This window comes from Centroberyx affinis, unplaced genomic scaffold (genome assembly GCF_046629955.1).
Source record: "Centroberyx affinis isolate AG114_WGS23_722 - 3 ecotype Tasmania unplaced genomic scaffold, CSIRO-AGI_Caff_v1 ptg000356l_1, whole genome shotgun sequence".
NCBI lineage: Eukaryota > Metazoa > Chordata > Actinopteri > Beryciformes > Berycidae > Centroberyx > Centroberyx affinis.
The window spans coordinates 91,938-106,133 of NW_027279027.1; the positions used below are offsets into that span (position 1 = coordinate 91,938).

Sequence of the window (14,196 nt, forward strand, 5' to 3'; positions counted from 1 at the left end):
TAATTTAAACTAGTTAAAGGTAACGTCAGACAATATGACGCAGCAGTAGCTATCTGGCCAAGCTGGCCCCGGCTCCCATAACATAGACGGTTCCACTGTTCCGTATGGATCATGGTTGCATTACTTTATGTGCCGAGGATCGACACATAATTGCAGTCATTTTGGTGGCTTAGGCCTACTGCTTTGGGGGAGCAGCGAGCTATTAAAACTTATTGCAACTATTTAGAAATATGATGAATATCAATATGTTGTTGTCCTGACTGAACAGGCTGTTGGTCTTCTGCAGCTTAACTTTGGTCTGCTGCTGCATATCAGGTGGATCGCTGGGTAAGCAGACTGTATCCCACTGGAAGCTGCCATTAGAGGGGTGGCACACACATTGGGCTTCACTAGATAGTATATTCCCCTCGATGGTCAATGGTGCCTAGTAGGGGAATGGCCACACAGCGGCTGGTGCCCGGCCCACACATTGAGGTTCCACATAATGTTACAATGACCTTGCTTGATCCTAAGATACTAGCTTGCATTTGGGATATCAGCGAGGCCGCATGGTGGAAATGACTAGCTGGTGTCTGGCTCTGTGTCTGAAGCGGCTTTGGGGGGGAAGTTCCCTATCGTCACTCCCTGCTCTCTTTGGCTAGCTAGGTGTCTGCTGCAGGGAGTGACAGCATCAGAGCCTAGACGCCATACTGAACTCTGTATCTATATTTGCATTCATTCTCAATAATCTGTTTACGTGAGTTGGTTGACTGAAATTATAAAAGAATAACATTTCCTTATCTTTTCATGTCCATTAAGGCTGAGTGACTGTAAACTGTCAGAGAGAAGCTGTGAAGCTCTGGCCTCAGTTCTCAGCTCCCAGTCCTCCAGTCACTATTTCTGTCAAGTTTAAAGGGTTAATTTTGCTCCTGAATAAAAGTAGAATAGATCAGACAGTCAACTTTCATTTAACACTTTTAAAACTAATAATAATAATAATAAAACAGACAACAAGCAGGAGTGAAACTGATTCTCAGTCTTATTTTTCAACACTATAACCTTATATAATCTTTAAATAAGAATAATGAAACAAAAGCCTGTTCTTCTGCTTCTTCCAATATGAGCTGAACGCAGCAGAAAACTAGCAGCCATGAGGAAGTGTGTGAGCAATGCTGAAAAGCATCAGATGGACTATTAGAACTGAAATGTTGTGATAATTGTTCAGTCGCAGCTATTTAAAGATATGTGTAACTGCAGTGTGAGTGTTTCTGTTTCAGTCGCTTTTTGGGTTCAACTGTTAGAGTGTGTTTGCTGTGTGTGTGTGTTGGACAGCAGCTGCTGTTTAACTGAAGCTATGTCAAGCTCTACAGTGAAGGAAGTGAACACAATCAATCATCATGATGGAAAAACTAGGAAAATAAAGCCCAGGTTGAACATAACCACAATTATGCTTTAAGAGAGGAACTCTGCTGGTCATTATTGGAAGCCATCGAGCTGCTTTTATTTTGAAGTTGAGGAAAATTTTACCCAGATAATTATCAATATTGTTTTTTCACATTACATCATTGCAAGAAAATGCAACAATATGTAGCTGCCTGTGTGTGTGTGTGTGTGTGTGTGTGTGTGTGTGTGTGTGTGTGTGTGTGTGTGTGTGTGTGCGCGTGTGTGTGTGTGTGTGTGTGTGCAGGCTGTCAGGCTGTCAGCTCTCAGAGGAAGGCTGTGCTTCTCTGGCCTCAGCTCTGAGCTCTAACCCCTCCCATCTGAGAGAGCTGGACCTGAGCTACAATCATCCAGGAGCCTCAGGAGTGAAGCTGCTCTCTGCTGGAATGGAGGATCCACACTGGAGACTGGACTCTCTCAGGTATGGAGAGGCAACGTCTGCTAGAAGGCTGAGAGCTCACACACATTTTCTCTGTCACACTGACAAGCTGAGGAATACTGTTTCATGTTGAAAACCCTTAGGAGTCCCGGGGCTATTTTGGCCGTTTTGCAATACTTGTCATTTTGCCTTTATATACCACCTTAAAAATGTTTATCATATCAATGCCTGGTATGTTTTTTTTCAGCACAACAGAAAATATAATTTCAAAGGTATAACTATGAATTTGTCATGTTTTACCGTGAATTGAAACTCTGTGGAAAGAGAAACTCCAAATGGCGATCAGAAACTACTATTTCCCCTATTTCCTCCTTCTTCTTTTTTCTATTGGTTGTCCAAAACCACATGATGCAAACAAATGCATTCTATTGGCTGTCCTGGCCCAGCCTTCCTTCATATGTAAATCCATCCTGTAGAACTAATTCTGCAGATTCGAGGCTTGGACAAAAAACGACAAAGATATAGTGGAAAATGCAGCGGAGCGCCGGACGCGCCGGTCAGGCAGCTGCGCATGACAATAACATTGAGAATATTACAGTAGGAGGAAAGATCATTTAGTGTCAACTTCCCATTATGATATCTCCGCTTCTACTTGGTCAATCAACCTCAAACAAAAACTAGCATGGAGTTTGAAGCCAGCACTTCCGCTGGAAGTTGTTTGCAGTGTTCGTTTTTACGCAGCGATGTCGTGAACTAGTCACATGATTTGATCACGCCGGCGTGATCAGGGTCTTTAATGGTGGATATGAGTGGAAATCCTTCATATTGAAGGTTATTAAATGTCCATGTTTCCATCATCAAAGAGAATCTGCTGATCTGACTTATTCCCTGTTTATTCCTCCAGTGTGGAACATGGTGGAATGCACTGTCTGAAAACAGCTGTGAGGAAGTGTAAGTGTGTATTTAGTTTGATTCATGAAAACAAAGCAACACACATTCAACTATTGAGATGGAAAGTCCATCTACACCACAGTATGTGAACTCCATTCATTCAGATCCTACTGTGAATCAGGATGATGGCTGACATCATGTGCCATCATGAAACTGCTAAGAAATGAACTGTCAATAAATCAACAAACAACCACAACAGGTTTATTAGATGAGAAGCTGCTGCTGTATTGAGTCTTGTTCTCTCCATCAGATGCCTGTGAACTCACACTGGACCCAAACACAGCACACAGAGAGCTGATCCTGTCTGAAGACAACAGAAAGGTGACATGGGTGGGACAGGAGCAGCCATATCCTGATCACCCAGAGAGATTTGACTGCTGGAGACAGCTGCTGTGTAGAAATGGTCTGACTGGTCGCTGTTACTGGGAGGTCGAGTGGGAAGGAGAGGTTGATATAGGAGTGACTTACAGAGGAATCAGCAGGAGAGGAGGGGGTGATGACTGCAGGCTTGGAGGGAATGACAAGTCCTGGAGTCTGGAATGCTCTGATAATAGTTACTCTGTCTGTCACAATAACAGATCAACAGACATACCTTCCCCCCGCTCCTCTGGCTCTAACAGAGTAGCAGTGTATCTGGACTGGCCTGCTGGCTCTCTGTCCTTCTACACAGTTTCCTCTGACACACTGACCCAGATCCACACCTTCTACTCCACATTCACTGAACCACTCTACCCTGGGTTCTGGGTCTGGTTCCTCAGTGTCTCTGTGTCAGATAGAGGAGGGAGAGAGAAACACTCACACTGTGACCAAAGATAGCTGCTGAAACCATAGTTCACTCTGGACAGGATCACACACACACACACACACACACACACACACCCACCTTAAAGTGAGCATATTAATGTTTGCATCTTCATACAGGTTTACTGCTCATGTCGTTGTGAACAAACATGATCCATCAGTCAGTGTGAACAGAGTGGATTGTATGTGAACGGTAACTGATCAGAGTTTTAACATCACATGTACAAGAACAGACATTTTATTTTGAAAATGAAATGAATGAGATATTTAACTAGACAGAATCAAATTATTGTTTTTCATCACTTATTGGTGATTGACAGGTTAAAATATTTCCCCTTTGGATCTTTGTTTTATTTGATCAATCTCACTCCTCCAAGCTAAACATCTCTTGTTTTCTACAGGAATAAAGGTTATATGAAGATTGTTTGATCTGTATAGTTGAGTATGAGTATGAGTCATGAAAATCAAGGAAAATGTAACCTATTGATTTACTTTGCCAATTTGGCTGAAGATGTCACTGACACTCCGATTTACCAATTCATGTTAAGGATCTAGAATTATGAAAAAAATAAAACACACAGAAAATGATCGATTTTGAATATAGGTGCAAGAACATGACTTTCCATAAACTGGGCTAATGCATTTCTATGTATTTAGTTTATGTGTTTATTTCCAGTTGATTCCCAGTGAGATGAAGAATGTCTTTTTTGAGGGAGACCTGGTCAAGAAAGCAGCATCATGACAAACATACAGGTTACAAACAACGTGCAACAATGTAAGAAAGCAAAATACAAAGTGGCATTAAAGAAAGAGCAGTCAACTTTTCTGTACAAGTGCTCCAATAGGCACTAGACAAGATCATCATTTCATACAAGTCACTCATCACAGCAAACAATGGGGAAACATGGGGCCCTTGGAATACCTGACCAAAAAACACCAACTAAACCTAACCACACAACCACCATTGACAAAATTCAAACAAATAGAAAAAACAACACAAGAAGAATATTATCACTATTGGCAAAAAGAAATCAAACTTATAAACAAAACTAAATGCTTCCAAAACCTTAAAACAAATTACAATTTGGCCCAAATCTGATCAGAATCAAACAGCCAGACAGAGGAAGCTGCTGACGATGTACAGACTCAGAGACCAGCAGCTAGCTGTAGAGATGGGCAGGAGAGACCAGCAGCTAGCTGTAGAGACGGGCAGGAGAGACCAGCAGCTAGCTGTAGAGACAGGCAGGCACAGAAGAACCTGCTGCCAAGAGAAGAAAGAGTGAGTCACACTGCGACTCAGGAGAAACAGAAATGAAGAACTCTTCCTTCTCTCCTGGACAGTATGAACACATCAGGAACGCAGACTTTTCAAAAATCTCTGAAAGAATAGAGAATATTCAAAATCTCAGTATCAACAAAAAAATGTGTCTCCTGCTTGGAGAAAATGTTGAAACAGTAGAACTCTGTGCTCAGTATGTGATGTCATGATGATGTCATGGTGATGTCATGCCATAATCTAAGAAACACATCAACTCTGTAAACTCAGCTTTAACTTTGCTTTTTTTGTAATCATCACTGTTATTGTTGTTACTAAATATTCTATGTGATGAATCTATGTATTTAATATGCAGTTTATTTCATTTTATTTTACTTTATTTCTATCTCATTTATGTTTGAATCTATGTTTTGGCAACATGTGCACATGTATGTCATGCCAATAAAGCTCCTTGAATTGAATTGAATTGAGAGAGAGCGAGAGAGAAAGAGCCTAACAAGAATAGAGCTCTTCTACCATCTAGTGGAGGAACCCTGCTATTGCAGCCTGTTTCCTGAACCCACTGACTACAGTTTGACCCGACTTGACCTGTCTTCACGGTTAAAAAAAATAAGGGAAAATAACCATAAAATGGCTTCATGCAGCTCGTCCGGCATAATGCAAGTCTCCACAAGACAAACGATCCCAAAGTGACTTGAAAAGACCGACATTTACACCAGTAATTAGCTGAAATCGCCACTCTAGCCGTGATTTCAAAATACGTCACGGTTGCGCGCCGCGCACCCCGGCCTCGATTGGTAAGACTAGCTTGAACTACCAGAAACAAGGCATCCGGTTTGGCCGTTTAGCCTTCAAAATAATTTGATATCCACTTTATTCTCCGTTCTGTATGTATTCTGCACAGTGCACATGCAGCGTTTATAGTTAGTTGCCATTTTTCATTATTATTATGACATCAAACATTAATATGGGTGCTGACTTATTGAATTTGACGATTAAATACAAAGTAATTGGTTTCTGAATGAGAAAACAGCCTATGGTGAAGGAGTCTGCTCTACCTTCACGCTAAAGCTGCCAGTCAGTTTTCTGACTTTGCCCCGATCCCCTTTGTCCCTGTGGGAGCGGGAGGTGAACTGCACAATTAGGGGAGACCGGGACATATTGTCACCCTTTTTACTCATCGGTGTAGTTCTCAGCAGTGCCTTCCTACTGGGATACAATATATCGTTTTTTTTTTAGCAAGATTAAGGTCTGCTCTAAAACATGGCATTTTTACATTTTCAATATTTTACCGCAAGCAAAAGTTATTATTGATGAAATACCACTTGACAACTTGTGACAACTTACCCCACGTCAGGGCATGTTGTCACACGTGACACATGACCCATGAGTATGTATCGAAAACAACATACTTCATCTCAGAAATCCACACCCACCACACACCAGGTAAAATAACCAGACAAACATAAACTCTGATACAATTTCTAACAGTATGATATATTAATGTACATGTAATATATACACATTGATGCTTTTTGATGTAAAATAACTTCTTAGTCACTTAAAGACGACAGTAATAATAGTAATGTGCCCTCTGTAGCTGTATGTTACACAAGCAAAGGTTTGTGGGTTCAAGTACCAAAATAATATAATATCTATTCAGAAAAATATGAATGTAAAGGCATTTCTAACCAAAAAAAAACAATTTCAATAGTTATGACAACATGCTCTGAAATCAGTGTGACAACATGCCCCAACCAGGCATTCCTGACAAAGTTCCCTTCCCTGAGCACACAGCTGGACTAAACCATTCAAAAGGATTCTCAGGTTCTAGAATGTGAACATTGATGCAAATTGGACATGGGACTTAAATACGGAGGTTATTCATAAGAAAGGCTTACAGAGTTGCACTTCATGCAGAAGTTGAGGCAATACAAGGTGAACAAAGACATAATGGTTCTGTTCTCTCGTTGTGTCTTAACTTTCCTTTCCTCCTTGTCGGTAAGCGGTAAAATAAGTTCCATAGGATAGTCAATATGTCCGGTAGGATCGCTGGGGCACAGCTTGGATGTATGACATCAATCTATGAGAACCGACCGATGAAGAAAGGAGCGGCAATCATTGGACATGTGTCACATCCTTTGTTTAGTGCTTATGAGCCATTGGCATCAGGCCCAAGATACAGGATGCTAGCAGGTCATTCATCCACCAGCAGAGCTTTGCTGAACAAAGACTGAGTCCCTGAATGTGTGAATACTGTACCGTCTTGTCTACTGTGTTATGTTGATTGTGTGGTGAATACTGTACCTATTAACTGTCTTATGTATATTGCGGGTTATTTCTTTTTTGTGTTATTTATCTGACATTTGTATGTCAAAAGATTAATTTCTGTGTCCGTCTCTGAATTTTGCCCAAACCTCCTTTCAATGAGAGAGAGTTTCTCATAAACAAATCAACAAAAAGTACACACACACACACACACACACACAAACACACACACACATACACACACACACATGCATACACATTTGCAGGAAATGGAGCGGGGAGGAGCAACACTGACCAGGTGATCCAGGTACATGAACAGTGAAAGTGAAAGTGTGAAGCAACTTAGTTCAGACTCCATTTTGAGACACAGAGCAGAAGGAGGGAAACAAGGAAACATGGAACGTGAGTGTTATTACAACATTCTTATTATTTTACTGTAAAAGTCTGAGTTGGTGTTATTACAACATTCTTATTATTTTACTGTAAAAGTCTGAGTTGGTGTTATTACAACATTATTGTTATTATTTTACTGTAAAAGTCTCTGAGTCAGTTGTCACCCTGTGGCCTGTAGAGGGAATACGAGTCAGAATGAACTGAACAGTTTATCACTGATTCATCTGTGGATACAAAGTCCTGATTGGCTGTTTAATACACACTGTTTTTTATTAGACATATTTAAAGAAAACAAGGCGGTACTAACTGTATGTGTGTGTGTTTGTGTGTGTGTGTGTGTGTGTGTGTGTGTGTGTGTGTGTGTCTCCAGTGTAACCAGTTTACCTCTCAGCCTGACTGAAGTCCGGAAGATGAGTGTTTGTGTGGAGGAAGAGGAGGGCAGAGCAGAGTCTCCAGTACCCAGCTGTCTGTCTATGAAGAGTGACCGGTCTAAAGGTCTACCTGAATACTTCAGTAATGAACCTGGACCCTCAGACACAAAGTAAGAGGACTGGTTATACTGTAATGTACATTTTGTTCTCTCAATTTATTGTTTTTCCTTCCTACTAATCCATAATGTGTGCGCACAAAATAATGATGTTGCCACAATTAAAACGGCACATCAATTATCCCAAAAAGCCGAGCCGTTGAGTTCAACCACCTCTGAAAACATGTTGCCTTTTCTTTTGATTTCCTGTCAACACAGCCAGGGCAACGCCACATTTCAAATGAAATGATGTGCTCTGACTCTTTAGAAGCTTGTGACTTGCACACGTTTTATATATCCAGAGCACCATCAATTATTTTTCTCCCGATGGCCACTCCCGGGCTCCATAGAAAACCCATCTGCCGTTACAGCCATTGAATTCATCAAATAAAACTCACTTGTTTAGTTGAACTTCATTTTAACTGTAATTCTACTTCATTTCTTCATGTGGTCCCTCCTTGAAACCTTCTCACTACTGGAATCACTGATGAACCCACTGAACTGCTCCTACATAGAGTACGAACATGCACACTAATAGTTGGATCTTAGCCCAATGAAGGAAACACTAAGACTGAAAGTGTTATGTTAAGGCCTTCATCTGATTCTCTTAATCAGACTCAGTTCATAATCAGAGTAAGCAGAACCTGGTTAACACAGCTAGATTTCTGCTCAATCTTTCCTTCTGTTGAGGCATGTAAACACCTTAGATTTCTTTTGGCTTTTCAAACAGAACAGGTCAAAGGTCACCAGACGCAGTAACCTGGATGTTGTATTTACAAAGCAAACAACATGGAGCAGTGCAGTGGAGTGACGAGCAGTAGGCAGATTATTCACTGAATCCATGTAAACCGAGTCATTAGAGGAATCACGTTACTTATAATATAAGCTGATGACTCCCAGTAATGGAAGTATTGGTGTGCATGTAAACGTACTCACTGATACAATCAAACAGTGGTACATTTTATTAGGCTGCCACATATACTGTATACTCATCAGAACCTGCTGCAGCTGAAGACATCCTTAAGGACCAAGATGTCCAAACCTTTTTCTTTTGAGTGGCTTGAGTCACTGTTAGCGGTCTTGATGAAAGACTGACTGGCTCTGCAGAGTCCGTACAGAGTGCTGGACCCGACGTGATCAGCCAGAACCTGGCAGAGTTTACGTCTGAAGCTCTGGACCAAACACAGAGAGGCAAGGATCTCTCTTAAAGCTCTTGGGTGTGTGGCTCTCAACATGGTAGCACACATGAGACAGGCCGACCAACAGACACATGACAGAGAACAGGAGCGCCTTGCTGAAATCATCACATTGAAGCAAACTAATCAAGACCTGCAGTGTGGTCTTGATCAGACTAACCAACGCACAATCCAGGCAGAAAGCCTTGGGTCGCCGCTATGACAGTACATGTTGAAAAAAAAGCTGGAAGAGGTGATCAGCAGCCAAAGGACAGAGCTGATCAGTACAAACAAAAGTCTGGCACAGAGCAGATTGTGAAAGTGCAGATTAGGATATGAACATAACCAGCTGTTCACCTTAGCAAAAACTCCAGATGGAGGAACCAGATGGACAGAAAAAGTGACAATATGCAACATCACATGCATTGTGATAAAATGATATGTATAAAACATTTCTGTTTCCAGAGGTCAGTACCACAGGCAGAGAGCAGAGTCTCCAGTACCCAGCTGTCTGTCTATGAAGAGTGACTGGTCTAAAGAACTACCTGAAAATTTCAGTAATGAACCTGGACCCTCAGACACAAAGTAAGAGGACTGGTTATACTGTAAGCCTACCTGATAAAATTTGATTAATAATGATGAAGGAAAAATGTTCTGTTCTGTCATTTAGAATTGTTTCCCTTCACTGTTGCATTACACACTATGAGAGGATTGTATTCATGAAGCAAAGCTTGTAGTGAGGATATGAAGGAAAGACACTGGAAAGAGAAAAATAACTGCTCACTGCTCTGCAATACAGCTGTTCAATCAAAATGGATCTTCATTATGTTAGCCAGAAAATATAAATATGTTTTTAAAATACTTTACAACTTGCATGTTGGAATTTACACTCAAAGACAATATTCAGACACCTGTGATCTAAATTTAAATTCACAATAAAGATTCTGAATGAATATAATAGAAGCTGTGAACTTTATTAACAATATTTTATCACATTTTTATCTTGTATATATTTTTCTAGTACAACTTTGGAGAAGAAATGATTTGTAGATACTTAAATCCAACAAAGTAAACTTCCACTATGGTTTGGAGCACAGAAAACCAGCTATAGTTGTGATTGCAGCCTTAGTCGCGCCCTCCTCCCCCACAGTTGGTCAAGTTCCCTCATCCTGCTAGCCTCACCTTGATTGCCACAACCAGCTCACTGCTGGCCACACGCATAAGACACGCCCACAGGAAATGGTTTACACACCAAAACATCCCAGCAATTTCAAGCAAACAGGAGATTTAGACATGTAAATACAGACACTGATTGATAATGTAGATGTAATGTAGTGGAACTCTACCATCGTATCTTCTTTTTATTGTCAGACACCCTAACTGCTGTGATCAGTCTCAGTGCCCTGCTAACACTATCTGTAGTCAGAGGTTATCAAGAATGGAACTTATTTATTTACCAATGACTGCCAGGCAATATCTGTGCTCTTTAACAAGTTTCATAAAAGCTGTTATAATAGGACTGCATGTTGTTTGTATTGAGCTGAGCATTCATTAATGACAATTACATATGCAACAAACCAGAAAAACTGCTACAATGTTGCATTCATCCATGATCGCCACAGTGACATTTATCCATGATGGGTGACCGGATGGGTGTGCAGTGTTGACTGATTAAACTACAACTATGATGACAGATAAAAATTTGAAAATAAACTGCTATCTAACTTCATGATGCTGAACATCTATGTAGTTAGTGTGAGCAAAATCTTGATATTTAATTTACAATTTCAACAAAATATGGTTAAAACTTATTTTTTTTAGTTAAATCTTCATGTTTTCTGATCATTCATAATAAATTGCCTTCATCCCTACAGAAAGAGGAAGAGGAGTCATGGTGTTGTGAAGCAGCAGCTGTCCTGCTGTGCATTGTGTCAGGAGGTCCTGAGGGATCCAGTCTCTACCAGCTGTGGACACTGGTTCTGCACACAGTGCATCACCTCATACTGGGACCAGTTTGGTTCATCGGGAGACTCCACCTGTCCCCAGTGTGGAAAAAGGTCCAGAACAAGACCTGGACTGCAGACACCCAGTCAAACCAGCACTGCACAATGTAAGACTGGGGGTCTGTCTACTGTTGTCACCATTTCTAAAACCAGGAAACAATAGCATATTTGTTAAACACTTGCTTATTCTTTCTTCTCTTCCAGCGGACGGCGGTTTGCAGGAGGTTTTAGACGAGCATAAGATCAATCTGAGAAACAGATGTGAATTTGTGATAGAAGGAATTGCTGAAGCAGGAACTGGAACGCCCCTCAATAGGATCTACACTGAACTCTACATCACAGAGGGACAGAGTGAAGAGGTTAATACCCAACATGAGGTGTGGCAGCTTGAGACAGCATCCAAGATGGAGACCCTCCATGACACTCCAATCAAGTGCCACAACATCTTTAAACCCTTACCTGACCAAAAGACACACATCAGAGTAGTTCTGACGAAGGGCGTCGCTGGCATTGGAAAAACCTTCTCAGTGCAGAAGTTCACTCTGGACTGGGCAGAGGACTTGGAAAATCAAGATGTCAATCTTGTGATTCTGCTTTCGTTCCGCGAGCTGAACTTGATCAAAGATGAGCAGTACAGTCTTCTCATGCTGCTCCATGTTGTCCATCCAACATTACAGACGGTCACAGCAGAGAAGCTCACTGTCTGTAAAGTTGTGTTCATCTTTGACGGCCTGGATGAAAGCAGACTTTTATTGGATTTCCACAACAATGAGGTTGTGTCTGATGTCACACAGGTGTCATCAGTAGATGTGCTGTTGACAAACCTCATCAAGGGGAATCTGCTTCCCATGGCTCTCCTCTGGATTACTTCCCGACCTGCAGCAGCCAATCAGATCCCTCCTACATGTGTTGACAGGGTAACAGAAGTACGAGGGTTCACTGACCCCCAGAAGGAGGAGTACTTCAGGAGGAGATCCACTGATGAGGAGCTGTCCAGCAGAATCATCTCACACATCAAGGCATCCAGGAGCCTCCACATCATGTGCCACATCCCAGTCTTCTGTTGGATCACTGCTACAGTTCTGGAGCACATGTTGACTACAGACCAGAGAGGAGAGCTGCCCAAGACCCTGACTGAGATGTACTCACACTTACTGCTGGTTCAGACAAAGAGGAAGAAGCAGAAGTATGACGTGAGACATGAGATGAGTCAACAGCAGCTGATAGAGACTGACAGGGAAGTTCTTCTGAAGCTGGGGAGGCTGGCGTTTGAACATCTGGAGACAGGCAACCTCATGTTCTACCAAGAAGACCTGGAGGAGTGCGGTCTTGATGTCAGAGAGGCCTTGGTGTTCTCAGGAGTGTGCACAGAGATCTTCAAACGAGAGTGTGTGCTCTTCCAGAGGACGGTCTACTGCTTTGTTCATCTGAGCATTCAGGAGTTTCTCGCTGCAGTCTACATGTTCCACTGTTACACAAACAGGGATAAGAAGGTACTGGGCACATTTCTGGGAAAAGACTGGGGTAAATGTGATCAATCCCTGGATGTCTTCCTGAAGAAAGCCATGTTCAAAGCCCTGAAGAGTAAAAATGGCCACCTTGACCTCTTTGTCCGCTTCCTTCATGGCCTCTCACTGGAGTCCAGCCAGAGTCTCTTAGGAGGCCTGAGAGACAGAGAGCAGTCCAGACAGCATCCAGAGAGCCATCAGCAACATGAAGAAGATGAACACCTCCAATACTTCTCCTGACAGAAGCATCAACATCTTCCACTGTTTGATGGAGATGAACGACCACTCAGTACATCAGGAGATCCAGAAGTTCCTGAAGTCAGAGCACATTTCAAAGAAGAAACTCTCTATGGTCCACTGCTCAGCTCTGGCCTACATGCTGCAGATGTCAGAGGAGGTTCTGGATGTGTTCGACCCAATGGTGTACAACACATCAAACGAGGGACGAAGGAGACTGCTCCCAGCTATGAGGAACTGCAGAGAGGCTCGGTTAGTCCTGATGAATATTAACATTATCTACAGTGTAGAGCGACCTAAATATATATAGTTCCTCAAACATACACACTATAAAAGAGTTGTTCTACATAGCAGTGGTACACAGTGTTGGGCGTAACACATTACAAAGTGATGTGTTACTGTAATCATATTACTTTTTCCTGTAATGGAGTAAAGTAAGGCATTACTGTTACAGTTACAGTAATCACCGGTTACTGGTCTAACAGATCGGTCGTTACTTGCGCTTCATTCTTTAGCCTCTTTAACCTCTTTATTGGTGTAATATCTATGAAAGATTCCCCTCGTCTTATCCTGCCTTCAAGTCATGTGGGAAATTTTGGAATTACAGTAGAGCGGACATGAACGAGCCAACAAAGTGGGAAATACATCCCGGAAAGTCTGAATTTAATGCTGTAGGCTAGAAACCTTAAAAACATTTTGTGTCTGTCATTATTTATATACTTCTGCTGGTAATGTGGCTTAGGTCACAATATTTATTGGCCCAATGAATGCAATTAGTTTGTGTAATATAAAATCATTTGTTTATAAATTATACATTGTATCATAGCTGATAAGAGACGGTAAAAAGGGTAAAAAGCTATGATACAATATATAATTTATAAACAAATGATTTTATATTACACAAACGAATGATAAAATAACATAAATTATAGCATTACTAATAATTAGTAAACATTATTAATGATCATTTCATTGTTTGTTAACAGTAAAATAACTATTAACTAAAGTTTAATTAACTATCAATTTACCATTTATTAATGATGGTTATTATAAAGTGTTACCAGCACTTTTTGAAACTTTTCAAATTCTATAATACTAATTATTGTCATTATTATTATGTCATTATCATTATTATTATTATTATTATTATTGATAGTAGTAGTAGAAGTAGTAGTAGTAGTAGTAGTAGTAGTAGTATGCTGTGCACGTTTTGATTGGTATGCTTAGTCTCAGCTCTGCTTTCATAATAACTAATCTTAC

At 41.1% G+C, this 14,196-nt stretch overlaps 2 protein-coding genes across 2 annotated transcripts in view; both read left to right on the top strand.

The window, feature by feature from the left end:
* The window catches only part of LOC139641210 (NLR family CARD domain-containing protein 3-like), a 37,525-nt gene extending 33,960 nt beyond the window's left edge, over window positions 1-3,565 (top strand). Inside the window, exons 10-12 of the mRNA XM_071515497.1 lie at window positions 1,667-1,840; window positions 2,703-2,749; window positions 3,000-3,565. Coding sequence (XP_071371598.1) covers window positions 1,667-1,840; window positions 2,703-2,749; window positions 3,000-3,565 — 787 coding nt within the window. The remainder of the gene's footprint in view (window positions 1-1,666; window positions 1,841-2,702; window positions 2,750-2,999) is intronic.
* Window positions 3,566-7,407: 3,842 nt separating this feature from the next.
* Window positions 7,408-14,196, top strand: part of LOC139641209 (uncharacterized) — a 79,928-nt gene continuing 73,139 nt past the window's right edge. The window contains 6 exon segments of the mRNA XM_071515496.1: window positions 7,408-7,496; window positions 7,858-8,028; window positions 9,654-9,773; window positions 11,063-11,298; window positions 11,396-12,863; window positions 12,865-13,188. Coding sequence (XP_071371597.1) covers window positions 7,898-8,028; window positions 9,654-9,773; window positions 11,063-11,298; window positions 11,396-12,863; window positions 12,865-13,188 — 2,279 coding nt within the window. The 5' untranslated portion in view covers window positions 7,408-7,496; window positions 7,858-7,897.